General features: G+C 26.2%; 1 protein-coding gene across 6 annotated transcripts in view; it reads right to left on the bottom strand.

Moving 5' to 3' along the window:
• Positions 1–706: 706 nt before the first annotated feature.
• Positions 707–18066, bottom strand: part of LOC112596280 (rhotekin-like) — a 33909-nt gene continuing 16549 nt past the window's right edge. For 3 of the 6 annotated variants that reach the window (XM_025341893.1, XM_025341871.1, XM_025341885.1), the window contains exons 2-10: positions 15241–15421; positions 4086–4267; positions 3782–3997; positions 3540–3719; positions 3360–3454; positions 3051–3271; positions 1689–1843; positions 1515–1627; positions 707–1196 (exon numbers count right to left, since the gene is read on the bottom strand). In XM_025341893.1, coding sequence (XP_025197678.1) covers positions 979–1196; positions 1515–1627; positions 1689–1843; positions 3051–3271; positions 3360–3454; positions 3540–3719; positions 3782–3997; positions 4086–4267; positions 15241–15399 — 1539 coding nt within the window. In that variant the 5' untranslated portion in view covers positions 15400–15421 and the 3' untranslated portion in view covers positions 707–978. The remainder of the gene's footprint in view (positions 1197–1514; positions 1628–1688; positions 1844–3050; positions 3272–3359; positions 3455–3539; positions 3720–3781; positions 3998–4085; positions 4268–15240; positions 15422–18066) is intronic. The other 3 variants (XM_025341903.1, XM_025341912.1, XM_025341879.1) reach the window with 2 other exon arrangements.

Raw genomic sequence — 18066 nt, 5'->3', positions numbered from 1 at the left:
TAGTAACTCTAGTAAGTAGTCGGTCGTACACTTTACATCATCAAATAATTACTTGATAAACAACAATACACATAAATGAGTTTCTATAACTATGTGTTTGTATTCTAATAGTTTATATTTTATTTGTATTTGCTAATGGCTCTAGAACTTTAAAAGTATTAACTTAAACATCATGTTGTAATTGTGGATATATAATGTATATTATTATTATAAATAGGAACATTCTTTGTTAGAAATGACATTCAGCATTTCACCCATCATATTTTTGACTTTAATTGAGTAATATTCGATATAATACACTGAAATTTTATGCAAATATACATATATGTTTAATATCCTTGTATGCATAAACTTGGTATAAGAATGTATAGCCTTAACAAATATGGACTACTAAATTATACATACTAGACACAATTTAACAATCAGTAAAAAAAAACTTAGTCATTATTCATTACTCATCATTATAATTATTACATTAATTCTTTCAAATTACATATATTTAAATTTAATATAAAAGTTTTAGAATTAACTTAGCACAAAAAATGGGATATATTATGATGATACATTGCCAACTGGACACATTTGAAATACAACAATAGTCATATTATTAAATAATGATAATAATCAATAATAAATAAAAAAAATTCTTATTTTATAATCCTAAAATAAAAATAAGTATTCATTTTATACAATTAAATTTAATACTTTTTTTGTAAGTCTTAAAGACACTTGAATGAGAGAGGGCTATACTTCAAATGATAATAATATGCTTAAAAATAAAATGAAATGGTACACATGGGAATAGGTACAAAATAGATAAAAATGAATAATAAAACTATTAGAATTAAGCTCTTTTAAAATTTAACATTAAGCAGGTACAAAAATGGTAAATAAGGGTATAAAACTAGGAATCTTAGTAAGGTGTAGCCCACTCCAGTATGTATATCTTAATGAAGAAATAGAAACTTTGTGTGCCAATCACGTTTTTCTAGAAAACGGCCAATGCAATCGTTTTTGGGTTCCACTACTGCTCACAGTTGATGTTGATGATGAGGATGAGTTTGAGCGTAAATTATGAGACATAGAACTGGTGGATGAACACGAGCTAAGACTGCTAGTAGACACTTGACCTCCATTGGAAAACATATCCATTACACTAGGCCTGTTCTTATCACGATTGTTCTTGTCAAAAGATTCTAAACATAGAAGATTGAATAGTAAAATTAATAAAATCATGCTTTACATGAAATGTTTAGTTATAGAATAGCAAACATTTAATTTAATTTCATATTACTCCACTATGTAAGGTTTGGGTTTTAGTATATTTAATACAAATTTAATATCTTAAGTATATTTTTAATTGAATTAATTATAAGTAGATATATAGCAAATAACATGAAAATGTAAAGATATGAATATTAGTTCAAACATTTATACTACTCAAGTTGAGAAATTTCATTACTTGCATTAGCAATTATCAGGGATATTAATATAAATTTGTTGAGTAAATTTACCTAACAGTGGAGTTTCATCATAAAGTGATCCTTGTCGCTCTGGCTTAACAAATGAATGCCTATTAGTTTCTAACAATTGTACTTCCATGACATTTTCAGCTGCTTTTTTCCATCTAAAAAAAAGAAATGCATTAAATTTAAAAATTATCTCATTGTTGAATGATTACACCTTACTTGTAATATTCTTTGGCATGTTGTACTAAATATTTCAGCCAATTACCCTTCTCTTCACCGTTTTCCACTGAAAATATAAATGATACTGTTCGCTTTTCAGATTCGTTAGATATTTCAATTTCATTACTAGTCTTTAACGCTCGAATTACTGTATTCTAGATAAAATAAAACAAAATATTTATAATGTTAATTAGTATACACTTGTCACTTATTGTAGAGCAAAAGAAGTAATGATTAAGGTTTATAAGAATTATATCTATCATTTAAAATATATTAATTTATAATTAATAGAGACAAATTTACCTTAGACATTGGACAATGATTACATTTTAACTATAGTTTGACAAAATATGATTAATTTCACTTAATAATTGTTTTACAGTAACATGAGAGTTATTTTTACATAAAATTATCCTTTAGTCAGGACTATGCGTACATAGTAACTAGTAACTAAAATTCATAACCAGAGTTTGGGACTTCAAGCATTTGCTTATTTTTTTGCCTATCATAAAATCTAACAGAATACTAGGGAAACTCATGTCATGCTACAATGATTTAAAATATAAAATTTGAAAACGCTCCATTTTGCTTATTTCCTTACTCAGTTTTTTAGACAAATTGCTTTTTTTTTAATTTTTATGATGATTTTTGCTTTTTTTATGTGTACGCTTAATTATGACATGGGCCATACTGACAAAAATTTAGAATTTTTAGTTATTGCTGATTTTAATTTTATGTATTTACAGTAATATTAGGACTGAAATTGATTTTTCTATTTAACTCAAGAAAATATTTAATTATTCAATGCAAAGAAATATTTTAAATAATTTTTTTTTTTATATAAATGGTTTGTTTTTTAATAATTATTATTGCTAGGTATAGAATATATTTTAAATTTTAAATGAAATAAACTGTTTTTAGTCTAGATAGGTAAATATTTAAAAGAACATTTTATCTAACTATCAATAATCAATAATTATAATTAAGTAATTAATATTTTAAGAAAAATTCTTAGTTAAAATAATACATTAGATATAAAGAAATAATAAAAAAAAATATAGATTTCAAATAAAGTCTTAATCTGAAATATCAAGTTTTCAGTATCACCCAAAATATAACAGTTAAAAGCTCTAAAATATTTGTTAAATGTTTTATTCTGGTATATCTGAATACCGAAAACGGTGAAAACACAAATAAGTCATTTGAGCATAATACCTTGCTTTTAATAATGGGAAATCTGATAAAAAATATCAAGTTTAAATTATAAAAGTTATTTGTATACGCTTTATTCGTTAATTGATCATGGAAGTTATTTGATTTATTATTATTTTTAATTCTATCACATTGATTTACATATTATACCTTATCAACGCGAAATGATTTTTGGGGTGGTTGAGATTTTGCTTCTTCTGCTGTTGACCATATCGATAATTCAAATGCTTGAAGGCTGGCCCACGAGTAAGATGATTCATCTCGTGGTCGTACACGCCCTGAATATACCGGAGATGATACACATTGGGGCTGTGCAGCCAACCGACAACAAAAATGGCCAAATAGAGGTAACTGGTTATTACGGTTTTCTGCTGGCATAAAAACATAAAACCATTATTAATCATTAAAATATAATATATATTTTCAGCTCTCTTTACTATACTATTTTGTTTTACTTACGAGTGCTCTCGATTTTCATATCGTGTGTATGTACTCTGTCATCCACTTCTTCTAAAGTCAGCTTGGCTGACGCCATTAGTTCAAAATTAGGTCCACTGAAAATGTGTTATAATTTACTTTTATACAGATTACCGATTTAAAAATAAAACGTGCAAGACGTTATAAATGTTTGATGCTTACATTTTACCGCTATTTAATTCGTCCCTCAACGTGGCAGCCAACTTCTTACCAACCGTGCGACTTATGGAACTGTGCAACGTGTTCTTAATTTTTCTTGGAGTACTAGCAATCGAAAAGTCGTCGCGCAGAACGTGAGCATATACTTCTAAGTCGAGTTTGAAATCCGGTCCAACGTTTTCACTGCAGCAATAAATAAATAAAAAGTTAGACATTTTCAGGAGACTTTAAAACACGGGACTTACAAGAGCAATACATCGTTAAACGTAACGTCGGTCATGGATCTATCTACCGGGAACATGAGGCTAGTATCGTAAAGTTGCGTGCCGATTTTAGCCAAACAGAACACCGCAAATCGCCGATAGTCACCTTTATTCTTGAAATGATCCGTGTCCCGCCACATCAACGGGAGTCGTAAGTCCGAAAGTGACACCCGAGCCTTGCCACCGTTCCATCCAATTCTATAAATTATAGAACAATAAAATATCGTTCGGTTGTATACGGTAACCTCACCGATTTTATAATAATAAAAAATTCATCAATACTTACTGTGGGGGTTCTCGGCTTTTCCGGTGCAATTCAGCGATGTAAGCGGTCATTCTTTCATTAGACGTCAACAAGCTCTTGGCGGCTTGCAGCGATTGAGTTTGATGTTTGCAGGCGGCAAGAAGTCGTGTAGTACCTTCACGCATTTTCATCTCGAATTCCATTTTTTGTTCTAATTCGTAATCCTGCTCAAAGTAACAAAAATAAGTCACAAAAATTATAAGTAAAAAATAATAAATAAATACACGCGTGCAATGAACCCAACAAAATATAGAACAATAATCAATAATGCATGTTGATAGCGAGAACATAATATTTCATTCACCTCATATATGTGTTCCGGGCTACAGAAAGTTTCTATAGTTATAACTTATAAGTTATAACTCATAAGACATATCCCAAATACAACGCACAGTCATAGTTTAAATGGGCGATAAAAAAAATACGTATCTAAAGATTTGTGTCAAGCCAATTTTTAAACTACGTTTTTATGTCACCATATAAATAAACATAATTACAGTAACACTATACGTATTTTAATAGGTTAAAAATGAATAAAAAAACACGAATTGCGTGTGCAAAAAATTCAATTTCTGAATTTCCCAGGTTCGATTCTACATAAAACCATTTTATAACCTAATTTTAATGATTTATTCGTGATGTTTTTTTAACATGCCTACTTCAAACAAGTAGTTGTAAATCGTTCATATTTCGTAAATTAAAAAAAAAACAAATGTTATTAATTAGGTAACCTCAAAAGGGAAAATGAGTACGTTTTCGAGTAATAAAAAAATACGATCAAAATGATCATTGATAAATTAATGTATTATGTAAGCATAATATATATATTATAAAAACTAGGTTGTCTTGGCTGATCAACCATACATTATACATAAGTAATTCACACATTAATATACAGTGTTAATAAATAGAAATAATGGAGAGTGTTTGTAAAAGGTCAAAGTAAATTTGCACACTACATCGACAAATTCTTGAAGAAAATTCAACTGTACATTTTTATACATATAACGAAAAGGTCAGAATAGGAAGTTAATACTGAAGTATATTTCGATATGCTTATAATGTTCTACTTCACTTACATTACATAGGTATATTTTAAATAACTAATTAGATCATAAGTATACAACAAAGAATCACTTCCATGTGCATGTATAAAAATAAAGTAAAAAAACACGCGTAGCATTCATATTGAAAACTATTTTATTGTAAAAGCGTGCAGTTTTAACAAAGTGAAATTAAATGTATATAATTTCTGTATAATTTAATTATAAAATGATATAAAACTACCTTATTGTTAAACGTAACTAATAGTTTATAACCTAATGATTTTAATAATCATATACTCTTAAAATACCTACGTAATAACTAATAAATAATAAGTTTAGTTATAAGTTATAATAGGTACTTATAAGTTTTAACTTAATATGTTACAATAATTTATACTAAATGAATGTCTTTTTTCAAACTTTGAAACATAAAAATATTTGAATTTATTTTAATATATACTATAATAATACATAGGTACATACAAATCTAAATTTTTTGAAAACATTTAATTAACAAAATACCAATAAAAAATATCATATAATGCATTTTATTTTATATTGGAATTTAAAAACTTAAATACAACGAATTTTAAACAGTATTAATGTATAATTAAAATTGGAATGATACACTTATTAATATCACAGTAACCGGGATAACAATGTACACTTAGGTGGCTAGGTACAAACAATATTCCCGCATTTTATTTTTCTAATCACAACGAACATCCCGTAAGAATAGGGTGGTCCAGGAATAAGAAAGATATACGGTTACAGGAAGTTATAGAACCGACACCAATATCCTGTATCGTCTAGGCACGTGTCTACAATAACATCTGTGGCTCTTATATGTAGGTACGGTACAGACTATTATAAAATTCAAAACACGTGTGACACACCACGACTATACTTCAAAAAAAAAAAGAAAGAAAAAAAGAAAAGAAGGGCGGTAAACTACAGTTTAATACATACAAAAATGTAATGAGAAAAAAACCATATAATTTTCACTTTTTATCCCTTGTTTTTTATAGATTATAGATAAAGAGCGACAAGTCATAAATATTAGCTCAATATCTGATATCTTCTAAGAACGTACTTAAAAACGGTTCTATGTATTTTTGTGGCTATAAAAAAAAAAATTGATGCTGGTTGGTTTGTAACACAAATTATTATACTAAGGATAACTAAACTTAAAAATTAATTGACACATTTGTAGTATAGGAATATGGATGAAAAAAAAAACGAAAAATTACTTTAAACAATAATTTAACATACTATATAAGTTGTTAATTGAAAGTGGTAAATGTTTGTTATAATAGATTTAAATGTTTTTATTCAGGTTCACCAAAATTCGTTTGATTATAAATTTATTCAAATTATTTAATTACAACTAATTATTATTTTTTAAAGATTTAAAACCAACATAAACCTATCGCATCTATAATACGGAATAATGTTAAGATAAATATATTTTAATTAGCTCAGATTTATTATTGTTTATTATTAAAATAACTATAAAATAGTTCATTTTATCTATATGATCACAGTTCACCTTAAAATAAGAAGAAAAAAGGTATTAACAAATGTGCTATATATTTCGATGACTCAAAACATTTAATAGTTTATTTATAATTTAATTTTCTTTTACAAGATAACTTGTACTGAATAAAAACGCTTGAAAGTACACATGATAAACACAATAATCTATGTTCAGTTTCTTAACAGTAATTTAAAAATTACTGAAAATAATACTAATATGTATCTATTCAGATTTAAAATACAATTGATTTATTTGTATATAAAAAGTAATGAATATAAGAAAAATGAAATAATAAGCAAATTTATTTACCATCAATTACCGTAAACTTGAATATAGATCGCAATAACAGTAAAATAATATTGGAAAAAGGTGTCACAGATACAAACATACAAGTTTTTTCCACACAGACAATGCATAAAAAATATTGGTAAAGCAGTTAAAGATTTAATAATGCAACTGATGACGTGTGCAAATATTTTTGAACAAAACGGAAATTAGAAATTTGTAATAAGAGATAAAATGGTACTTTTAGAATTTGTACTATTTGTTTTTTTTTTGTCTACAGAAAATGTGTATGTTTTTCCATTGTATTTTTGCTTACTTGATGTCTACCACTGTAATTGTGACTGGGCAATACGCCACAAATGACTCACCGACATCAGTTATTTTTTGATTAATTAATGTCAACGAGAGTGTTAATAATAATTACACATAAACGGCAATGGTTTGGAAACAGCCCATACAAATTTATTGTAAATGCAATAATTACCTACTTCTACATATGCATGCACTATACGAACTAGAATCTATTATCATCTAATTTTATAATGTAATTATATAAAATCTGTTATAATTACTGTAGGGTTGAATATAAACTAAAAAGTAATATATTTAAAATGTATTTTATTTTTCTACCATTAAAAATAAATTTATCGAAAATTAAAATAGATAACTACATTTTAAAGTTACAAGAAGTACAAGCATCATACAATGTAGTTCAATATGTGCATAATGTATTTATCGATTAAGAGTATCACATAAAATTCGGCACAATGGATGGTTACAAATGGACGTGGGCAAATGCATTTCAGTACCCAGGCTTATGCATTACATGTATTACACAATAGAAAGTATTGTAAAAAGTAGTAGCGAGCCTGGATATAACAGAAACATGTAAAGAAATAAGTTATGATTTCTAGATGAGTAATTGATACCTAAAATGAATACCAACGACACATTGTTATAATATAAGACTATATAGATACAAATAAAGAGAAAGAGAGACTATAAGTTTAGTTAAAATAAATTCTTAAATAAAATGTTTTTTAACATTCGAATAACTTCATTATTGGTATCAAAATAAAAAATAAACATATATTATGTAACACTAAAGATTTAACATACAATATAAGTTATATTAAATTAGAATATTAATTAAAAAAATATTAAATGTTAACGAATAAAAAATGAATACATTTTTAAATGATTTTATATTATATAAAGAAGACATTTATTTAAGTGATAAATTTAAATAGCCGAATAAAGTTAAATGAGGCACAGTATTGGCATATTCCTAATTCATATAGTGTTTTAACTTTAAGTAATACGTTAAATACCATTAAAATATTTAAAATTATTACGCAATTCTACAATCGGTTATATCGATTATTTGAAATGTTTTAAGTTAATTATCATAACTCAAAAGTAATTACCACAAAAGTTTAGTTTTTATTTAAGTAAAAGTAAAATTTCACCAAAAATATTACCATAATGTTCTTAGTTATATATTACTTCAAAATATCTTCGTTTTTACTATTAACTACATTCGATTTCAACTGTTTTTAAGATCGGATATGTTGAAAAAATTTCTTATCAAATATTTTATTAGTGTGACTATAACATATTTGCCATACATTCAATACCGGTTATTACGATGGTGCTTCTATAGTTTCCGGTTTTTAATATTATTCGAACATAATGAATGACTGCATGTTTTAACGTTTTTAAAAATATCTATACCTATTAGACTATGTATATATCTGTATATTATTAAAAATTCATATGTACAAACATAGTAAAAATGTACTTTCTTCTCGATACCAATTTTATGTTTTTCATTATTTTATATATAACAATTATATATACACAGGTATAAGATATGTATTTTAAAAACTCAATTAACGCCGTGTCATGTACAAAAAAGTAAAAAAAAAATTGGTTTGCGCCCAATACAATATTTAATAATATCTGTACAGGAACATCAGTCCGTGTAGTAAATAGGTTATATTATAGTAATATAGTACATTAATGCGATAACGGTGCAGCAGAGACTTCGACGGGAAAACGATATTATTTGGAGGTATTAATTAACGCTTGCGGAAATTGAATATAATACGCGCAGTTCATATACCTAATATAAATTAAAATAGTAGCGGTTTGTTCGGAGACCACGTTTTGTACATATAATAATTGATTCCGGGCACATTTAAAAAAATATATATATAAATTATATATCAGTATTTAATACAATATGTGCCTATATACATACACAGGTCACAGGGTGGTTGTTTTATTGCAAACTATGGAGTAATATCATAAATTAAATAATTTCAAAACTTCAAAATCAAATGAAGATGTGAGTACTATTTTACATTTTTTTACGTGTTATTGGCCGATTCGCGATAAAAAGTAATCGATCTGTATAATATACTCCGCGGTGATAGAACACTTTGTGTCATAATAATAATAAAAATAACAATATAATAATATTAATAATATGATATGCATTCGGCTGCCGCAAGTTAGTCGTCGGAGATTCCGGTCACGAGAGTTTATTGCCGAGGTGACTGACTATAATATGAACGAGTACCTATATACTTCAGCGTACGTTGGGTAAATCGGCGGCGTATTGTCCAGCGCAGAAACCTTCCCATTGTGCCGATCGCGTATGGTGATGGACGACGATTATAATACGCATATTGTGTCCGTACGAGGACCATGGCGATCTACTCGTGTGATCGTATGTAACAATAATAGTGCATAATATACCTACGACGATGAAGCGTAATAATAATAATGGTTTGTCGAATCATAACGGGTCTTTTCCATTATTATTTAACGAACTCTGCGGCTGATGTACACGGGCATGGCGAATTTCGCAGGACCGTACCCACGCGGAATCGAACGAAAAGAAAAAAACGGATCACTAAACGACGGTGTTACGACGAAAAATAAAGATATTCAACGTTGTAATTATAAAAATATAAAAATAATACCGCGATCACGACGCATCCTATCATTATTATTAAGTGAAGGAACGGCGATATGCATGTATACATCTTTTTAAGTTGTTTTTTTTTTCTGAGAAGTGAAATTTTTTTTGCCGTTTAAAAATATACAAATAACGATGGGTATGGTTTTTTTAATTTTAAAATAAAAAAAAACACTATGCTATTTGCAGGTAAATATGCATAACTAACCGTACGATTTATCACGCAAAATGACGATAAAAAATGTATTATAAACATATACAAGTCTTATTATAGGCTCAATTATAAATTATTACCCTTATTTTTAAATCATTATGTAAGTAGAAAAAATAGAAATCCGAATAAGAGCAAAAATCAACGATTAGTGACTCTAATGATTACAATCTTCATAAATGCATAGTAATATTTTTACTCATTTCAAATTGATTAATTAGTAGCAATTATACTACAAAGTATACTTGATAAACATTTTTATTATGAAGCAATTATAAGTAATATTCAACTATACTATAGATTAGATATCTAGTATAAAATATAGTCATCATTTGTAAATTACCAAACGCAGGAATTTCAAATAAAAGTATAATGCTAATTTATACTCATATATTTTATACTATATATAGCCATGTAATAATACGACTTCGATTGGAAAAAACGAACACGAAATATATGGTACTATATCGATATATTTCAGTTTAGTGTACCTATCGGTCACGGACAAGTCGGTATGACGGTATACCTAACTTTATGAAATAATGAACAAATTGACCTAAATTGGATGTAGCATTTAGCAACCTTTAAGGGTTGAAAAAGAAGTTAAAACACCTCTAACTCTCAAGGAATCTATTGGTAAAACCTCTATTAAAATCGGTCCAGTATAATTTCTAAAATAAATTACTTGATAGTAAAAACCTCATTCATATTAAAACAAATAAAAATCAATTATGAAAATAATTACAAAAATATATAAATATCATACCAATTATTTGTAAAGATATGATGTAAAAATTCATAGTTGGAAAAATGTACATGTTTAAAACTAATAAAAAAACATAACGTGTGAAATAAGGTAATAATTAAACATAATATCTATTTATTTATAACAAAAAATCTTAGGAAATATTAAAATAGATACCTACCAATATTAACTAATATGTATAGTAAACCTACGTTAGCGATGGGTTTATTTTTAAAATATTTATGTATATAATTTGTATCTTGGGGTAGATGTAATAAGTGAAAATGAAATAAGATGTAGTGAATTGCTTAACAGAAAAAGTCACTAGAGCGAGGGTCGTTATAAATACAGTCGATTACGGCACCGAGGTGTTATCATTTTTTTTTATCAGTGTTATCACATAATCTAATAGTATCACCCATATTAAATATTATAATATTATATTTATATATTCAATTATAATTTGGTAATTAACTCAATAAAGTATAATAATAATTATTAATTAATAAGTATAAAAATCAATTAAGTTTAATACTGCTACCAACAAAACGTAGTTCAACAGTGTTATTGGATTTACCGAGAAACCATAAAAAACCTAAAACAAAAGACTAACTTGACGTAATATTGTCCTAATTTGTATTTATTATTATGATTTTTAATTTTATACCTAAAAAATTACTTGATTGATTTATTGATTTATTTTAAAAATTGACGACCAATAGCATTATTATTATTATACTTAATTGATTTTTATACTTATTAATTAATAATTATTATTATACTTTATTGAGTTAATTACCAAATTATAATTGAATATATAAATATAATATTATAATATTTAATATGGGTGATACTATTAGATTATGTGATAACACTGATAAAAAAAAATGATAACACCTCGGTGCCGTAATCGACTGTATTTATAACGACCCCTAGAGCGATGACACTATCTATATAGTTTCAGATGTGGAGTTTAAGAGGGGGGAGATAGAGGCTATGTCTCTATTACACATCAAAAACTACCTATAAATAATTTCTTTCAGAAATTATTATAGAAGTTTGGTGTGTTTATAAATTATAATGGGCATAGCCATTTTCGACCAAAAACGTACCCTTCACTTTTCAGCCGATTCACATTTCGATCAAAAAAAAAGTTTAATATAAAAATAATATTAATGTTATTGAAAAATGAAAAATACATCATAGATGATCAAAACGGACAACTTGACAAATACAGTATATAGCTATGCTTTATAATTACCTAAAAGTAAATATTTGTATACTTTTATATTTGTAGGTATGATTTTTTTAAGTTAGTTTCAAATAACTACTATAAAAAGTAGTGAACCAGCAACCTAACCTAAACAGTGCTAACAAAAGTGAGTAAAGAAAAATGAATTATGACAGGTATGAATATTATTATGATTATATTATTATTAGTATTTTATACAACTTATACATTTTTTAATATTTTTTTATGATAATATGTATAACATAAAGACTTATATTATATAATTATTATCATTATTTATTTGTAACCTACAACTATATTTAAAAATAACTAAAAAAAATTATTTTTTCTATATAAAGACTTATAATTATTATTTAATAATATTTTTTTGGTCGAAATGTGAATCGGCCGAAAAGGGAAGGACACGTTTTTGGTCGAAAAGGAAATCAACCTTTTTCAAAATTTGGTCGAAAAGTGTCTCGCCCATTATAATCACGGTGTCAAAAAAGTTATGCTATCACATTATAAATGGTCAGTGATCACACTAATTGACATCTGCAGGTCATATTGTTAATAATACAATCTTTATTATCTTTATAATTTTAGCACTTATTCATTAAATTATTTTATTGAATTTTCTAACTGTATTCCGAATATCTACTACTACTGTTAAGTTTATTTTAATACTGCTTTACTTTTGCAGTTAGATTAAAACATGGTTGCAGTCAAAAATGGGTCAAGAAAAAGTAGTAGGGCTGGCACTACTTAATGTTCATAAAGAGTACAATATATCATTTGAAAATATAACTAATCAATTTGCAATGAAGAAAAGAAATCTAGATTTTGTATTGTAGACAAACATATACATTTGTTTTTATTTAATATGACTATATATTATATATTTTTACCTACAAATTTTATTATTGCTGCGATACATGTTTTCCCCTCTATATAAACCTTAAGTGGGTAAATAATTAAAAGTAGAATTTTTGGACCAAAAGGATATTACCCTCTCTCCCATTTTCACCGTTTAGAATATTATCATGAAACCAATTATTTTTAAGCTGTCTCGGAGATCTTCAAGCATTATGTTTAATTTTTTGTGAACTATTTGAAATTAATATTTTAAACGGGCGGGATCCGTTTTTCCCAAAATCAACCTTTCCCGTTTCGCCCAGATACCCGTTTCGACCAAAGCCATTTTAGCCGTTTTAAAATTAAGTTGGCAATGGTTTTTTAATAAAAAATTTTATTATAATTCACCATCAATTATGAGTTAGTTAAATATTATACGTAATAACATCCAGATAGAAACATACATAAAAATGAATAGTGTTGAAATTCAAAAAAAAAAAAACAAAAGAAAGATAAGAATATAATAAAAAACGTATACTTTTATATAGATCTGGGGAAATTACTAGATATGAATATTTATTAAAAACATGTGTAAAAATTTCAAAAAATAATAATTTGTAGTTTGATGACTTTTTATAAAAATGATTTATTATTATATTAAAATAAACTATAAAAAAGAAAACAAAATATTAAGTGTAACCGCTGGGTTACTTCTTTTTTTTGTGTAACTCATGTCTTTTTTCCTCTTTATGTTAACACATAATTTTATTGTAAAAATTTTTTTTATAGATTATATATTTAAAAAAAAATAAAAAAAATTATATTAATTAAAAACCATTGCCAACTTAATTTTAAAATAGCTAAATTGGCTTTGGTCGAAACGGGAAAGGTTGATTTTGGGCGAAACGAGCTCCCACCTTTTAAACATAAGTATAGATACGTGTTAATGGCTTAGTTATGGCTAGGTAAGACGATGGTTAATAATTTTAATTGTAATATAATCTAAAGATATCTCAGGACAAGAAACAAGACATAGAAAAATATCAATATGGTATGCGAGGACTTGGATTGATTTACTTTGAATCACCATTTTTTGTACTAGACAGTCATGCGAGCTTAATTTTTATAGCCACATGTAAATGCTTTATAAATTGACATAATAATCTATTTGATTATACAACAGTTAATTATGATAGTATATAAATTCATGATTTAAACTTTATAATACATAATATATCAAAAAATATAATTATTTATGAAAAAACTAATTCAATAACAGTTTAGTATATTTATATATAAAATACAGACTCTATAACTATTCATCGTGTGAATCACAGTAAATGTAAATGTAAAATATATATTGTCGAAAATCATTATCATTCAACAGCACTTCCTATTAAAATTATTTATCATTACTTATGTAAAACCACTCGTGCGAAAAAAATTCGCAAATGATGATATTACAATCTTTCATAAAGAGAGTATAATATATTATGTATTTAGTAACTTATACACTGTATAGTTTAATGCAGTTTTTGTTTATTTTTTAGCTTAATTTTATAACACTTTAAGCTTAGTCTAAAAATTTAAAAATATATACAATGTTTATAAGTAATCCTATAGTATAGGACCTATACTGTAACTAAAAAGTCTAAAAAATACATGAACACGATTTACTTTACAGACATTTTAAGTTCAAATTTGGATATAATTAGATACTTAAACAGAGAATAACGATTTTATATTGTTATATATACCCGTTTACAAACAATGAAATGTTTAAATTCAATTATGCGTTGACTAAAATTAATTTATCCTACCGTAATAATAGAAGAATACATTACTATGACACCAATATAATTGTATTTAATAATAATAGGTATAGGCTGAAAAATGTCTTCACTTAAAATTGTTTTTTGGACGAAATAATTTATCAATGAATTCAAATTAAACATAAACAATATACATTCGAGTTACTTACTCTATAAGACAAGGTAGATACATTTGACACATGCTGTACAATAAAGCGGTTACCTACCTACTTACCTTCTTTTTATTAATGTATTTTAAATAACTATCGTATATATCATCTAATAGATCTTATTTGTATTACTTATTATGTAATATATTTTGAGTATTATATTTTCAATAGATAACAATGTAAAACAGTTAAATCAATTTCGTCACTAAAACAATACATACACGCTTAAAATATTTTTAAAAATTCTCTTTGGTTCTTACCTTAAGATTATGAGCAATTTGCTTTATATAAAACATTTCCATGTCTTGTATAACATTAGGTTTTCCACTGGTTTGATTCCCGGTGGTCTCCAAATAAGCGGAATTTCGGCGTTTATCTTTCAGTGTTAGAGCGGCTAATGGCGGGAAACACGAATTCATGGCCGATGGTCGAATTTGACTACTGTAAAAGGGACGTATGGAATTTTACACTTTGGCAGAAACAAATGCGGAGAGAAAATTATTAAATCCTGAAGTGGATCTGATCCAAATCAGCAATGTCTCTCTCTATTTTGGTCGTCGCCATCGTCATGCGTCGACTCGTTGTAACGTCTAACATATTATTATATCCTATCGGTCAAAACTATGGTATATGTATTACTTATATACTTAAGCATAAAGAAATAATGGTTCGCATGAGTTACCAAAAACAAAAATTAAAACGTCGACAAAAGAAAGACGCTCATTCTTCTTTGATCACAAAGGGCACATGCCGTGCTTATTATGCATTCTACAATAAACATTTAGAATAAGTTATAATCATTTTTCTTCGCACTATTATATACAAGATTTTTAAAACAAAATGTTGAAATTCTAAACCACATTTTTCATCGTACTGCATCAAGATTATGGTTTTATAAGGATGTACAAAAACATAAAATTATATTTAGATGTACACAAAAGAAAATTTAGAAAAACACATGGTCCGTAAAAAAAAACAAAAGATTAAGGAAAAAAATAGACAGAATTATAAAATTTTAATAATATTAGTTTAGTGAAACGAACAACTGTTAAACTAAAAGGTTTAGAAATATTATCCTTATAATACCTCACAATACAATATAAATTATCGGTTCTCATTATTATTACCTCAATAAACAACGAAATACAGTATTTATACTTACGTCTATGTTAATAATATATAGAAATGAATTAGGTATATATCAAACCATTCAAATCTAACAATAACGACTTCTTTTTTACATAGATACATACTGTACATGGATCACATTGAGCTTAGTACATCAAACTTTAGCTTAGTTAACAAAAAAATTATTTATGTTAATATATTGTTTGCTTATTGAATAGAGATAAAAAAATAAAATGTCATAATATCAGTTATTATTCAATAATAAAGTATGTTGTTGACATTTTCGGGTGACCTACATACCTTTAGATTGCTTTGTCGTTTCAGTACTGATTTTCATATTCCTAAAGTTTATTAACAACTATTGAACTGCATATCAAGGCGATGTTTAATTTAATCTAATTTTGTTTTTAATTGATCAAATAATTTGTAGTTTAGAGCTTCTAAGACAAAACGGCTGATATTTGTTAATTTTTGCACGCAATTAGTTGTCTGGGGATCGAATCCTCAAGGAACAATACGTGTATCAAATTTCCTAGTCCAGCGTCCTTCTTGTTATTCATGAATTATTATTATGAATATGACTTCAGACTTTCTAATTTATTTTTAAAAACTACTAACGACAATTTGAATGCCACTAAAATAGTATGAAATTAATAACAGTTATTGTATTTATTCGGCCAAACGGATAAAATACATAAATGCTAGAATATGAATCTTATATAAAATATATAAGTTTTATGATCCACTTATTATTTATTTTCATTTAATTTGAAATGATTATTACAGTTAAACATAACTAAAATTAAAAATGATTAGCATCAATATATAATAGTGAATTGATGACTTTTTAAAACTATAAAAATTATTGTTATAATCTACTTATCTAACAAAATGTTATTAAAATAAAATGCATCTATTTACGAGAAATGATAATCATACCATATTTTTCAACAAATACTCTTGTTTCGTATGAAATTAAGTTTAAAACTTGACATTTAACTTATTAATATCGATTATATCGGTTACGAAGACCCTTAAGCCAATTTAATGATTTGCAAAGGACGCTAGATAGGATTATACTATACTATAAAATCTTAGTTACAAATTTAGTTACATGTTTGGTTAAAAAATATATATTATATTATTTTATGTGTAAAAATAATAATTATACTCAATATTTCTATCTTAATTCTCAATCTAAAAATATTTTAACAATATATTGTTACGCCAATGATTAACGTAAAATAAATTCGGAACAATCTTCTACACGTGTTTGCAGTTACTGAAATGATAACATGATGGTATAATAATATACATTACAGTAGAGAGAGAAATATAAAAGATAACATTTAAAAGCTTTCGGTCATTAAGTCAAAATACAAATCACTAGCAGGCATAGGAAAACAATAATGAACTTGTAAACATATAAATCAAATACGATTCTTAAAGACAGTATAGTAATATTTTTAAGGTTTTGCCGCCCGGGTTTCGTTCGCTTTAGAAATGTCACGCGAAAACCGGTTCCGCACCTTTCACAGAGTATTGAGAAATATAAGCAAAAGAGTTTAAAACAATCAAATGGGGCCCATGTAACCTTAAACAATATTTTATCATAATTATTAATTATACTATATAATAAAAAGTATATAGTATAATTTTGAAAACTTAAAACATTCGAGTCAAACGCGCGCCATGTATTGCCCCTTCAAATATATATTATTTGGTGTTAAACAATTAATGATTGACTTAAGAGTATTAATTTACACTTAATAAAATACATTTGTTGACGGGCAAATTATTATCTACAGCAATATATGATAAAAAAATAAACTTCTATCAAAAAAATATTTATAGCTATTTTTTTATATTAGTGCCTACTAAAATTTTAAGAAATTGATAAATTGTTTTATTTATAATATATGCATATATTTATAACTTAATACACACACATATATATA

The sequence above is a fragment of the Melanaphis sacchari genome, unplaced genomic scaffold, assembly GCF_002803265.2.
Source record: "Melanaphis sacchari strain LSU unplaced genomic scaffold, SCAv2.0 Contig0_pilon_pilon, whole genome shotgun sequence".
Lineage (NCBI taxonomy): Eukaryota > Metazoa > Arthropoda > Insecta > Hemiptera > Aphididae > Melanaphis > Melanaphis sacchari.
Note: the sequence above shows the minus strand (reverse complement) of the source record. Positions and strands in the feature narration are given on the sequence as shown.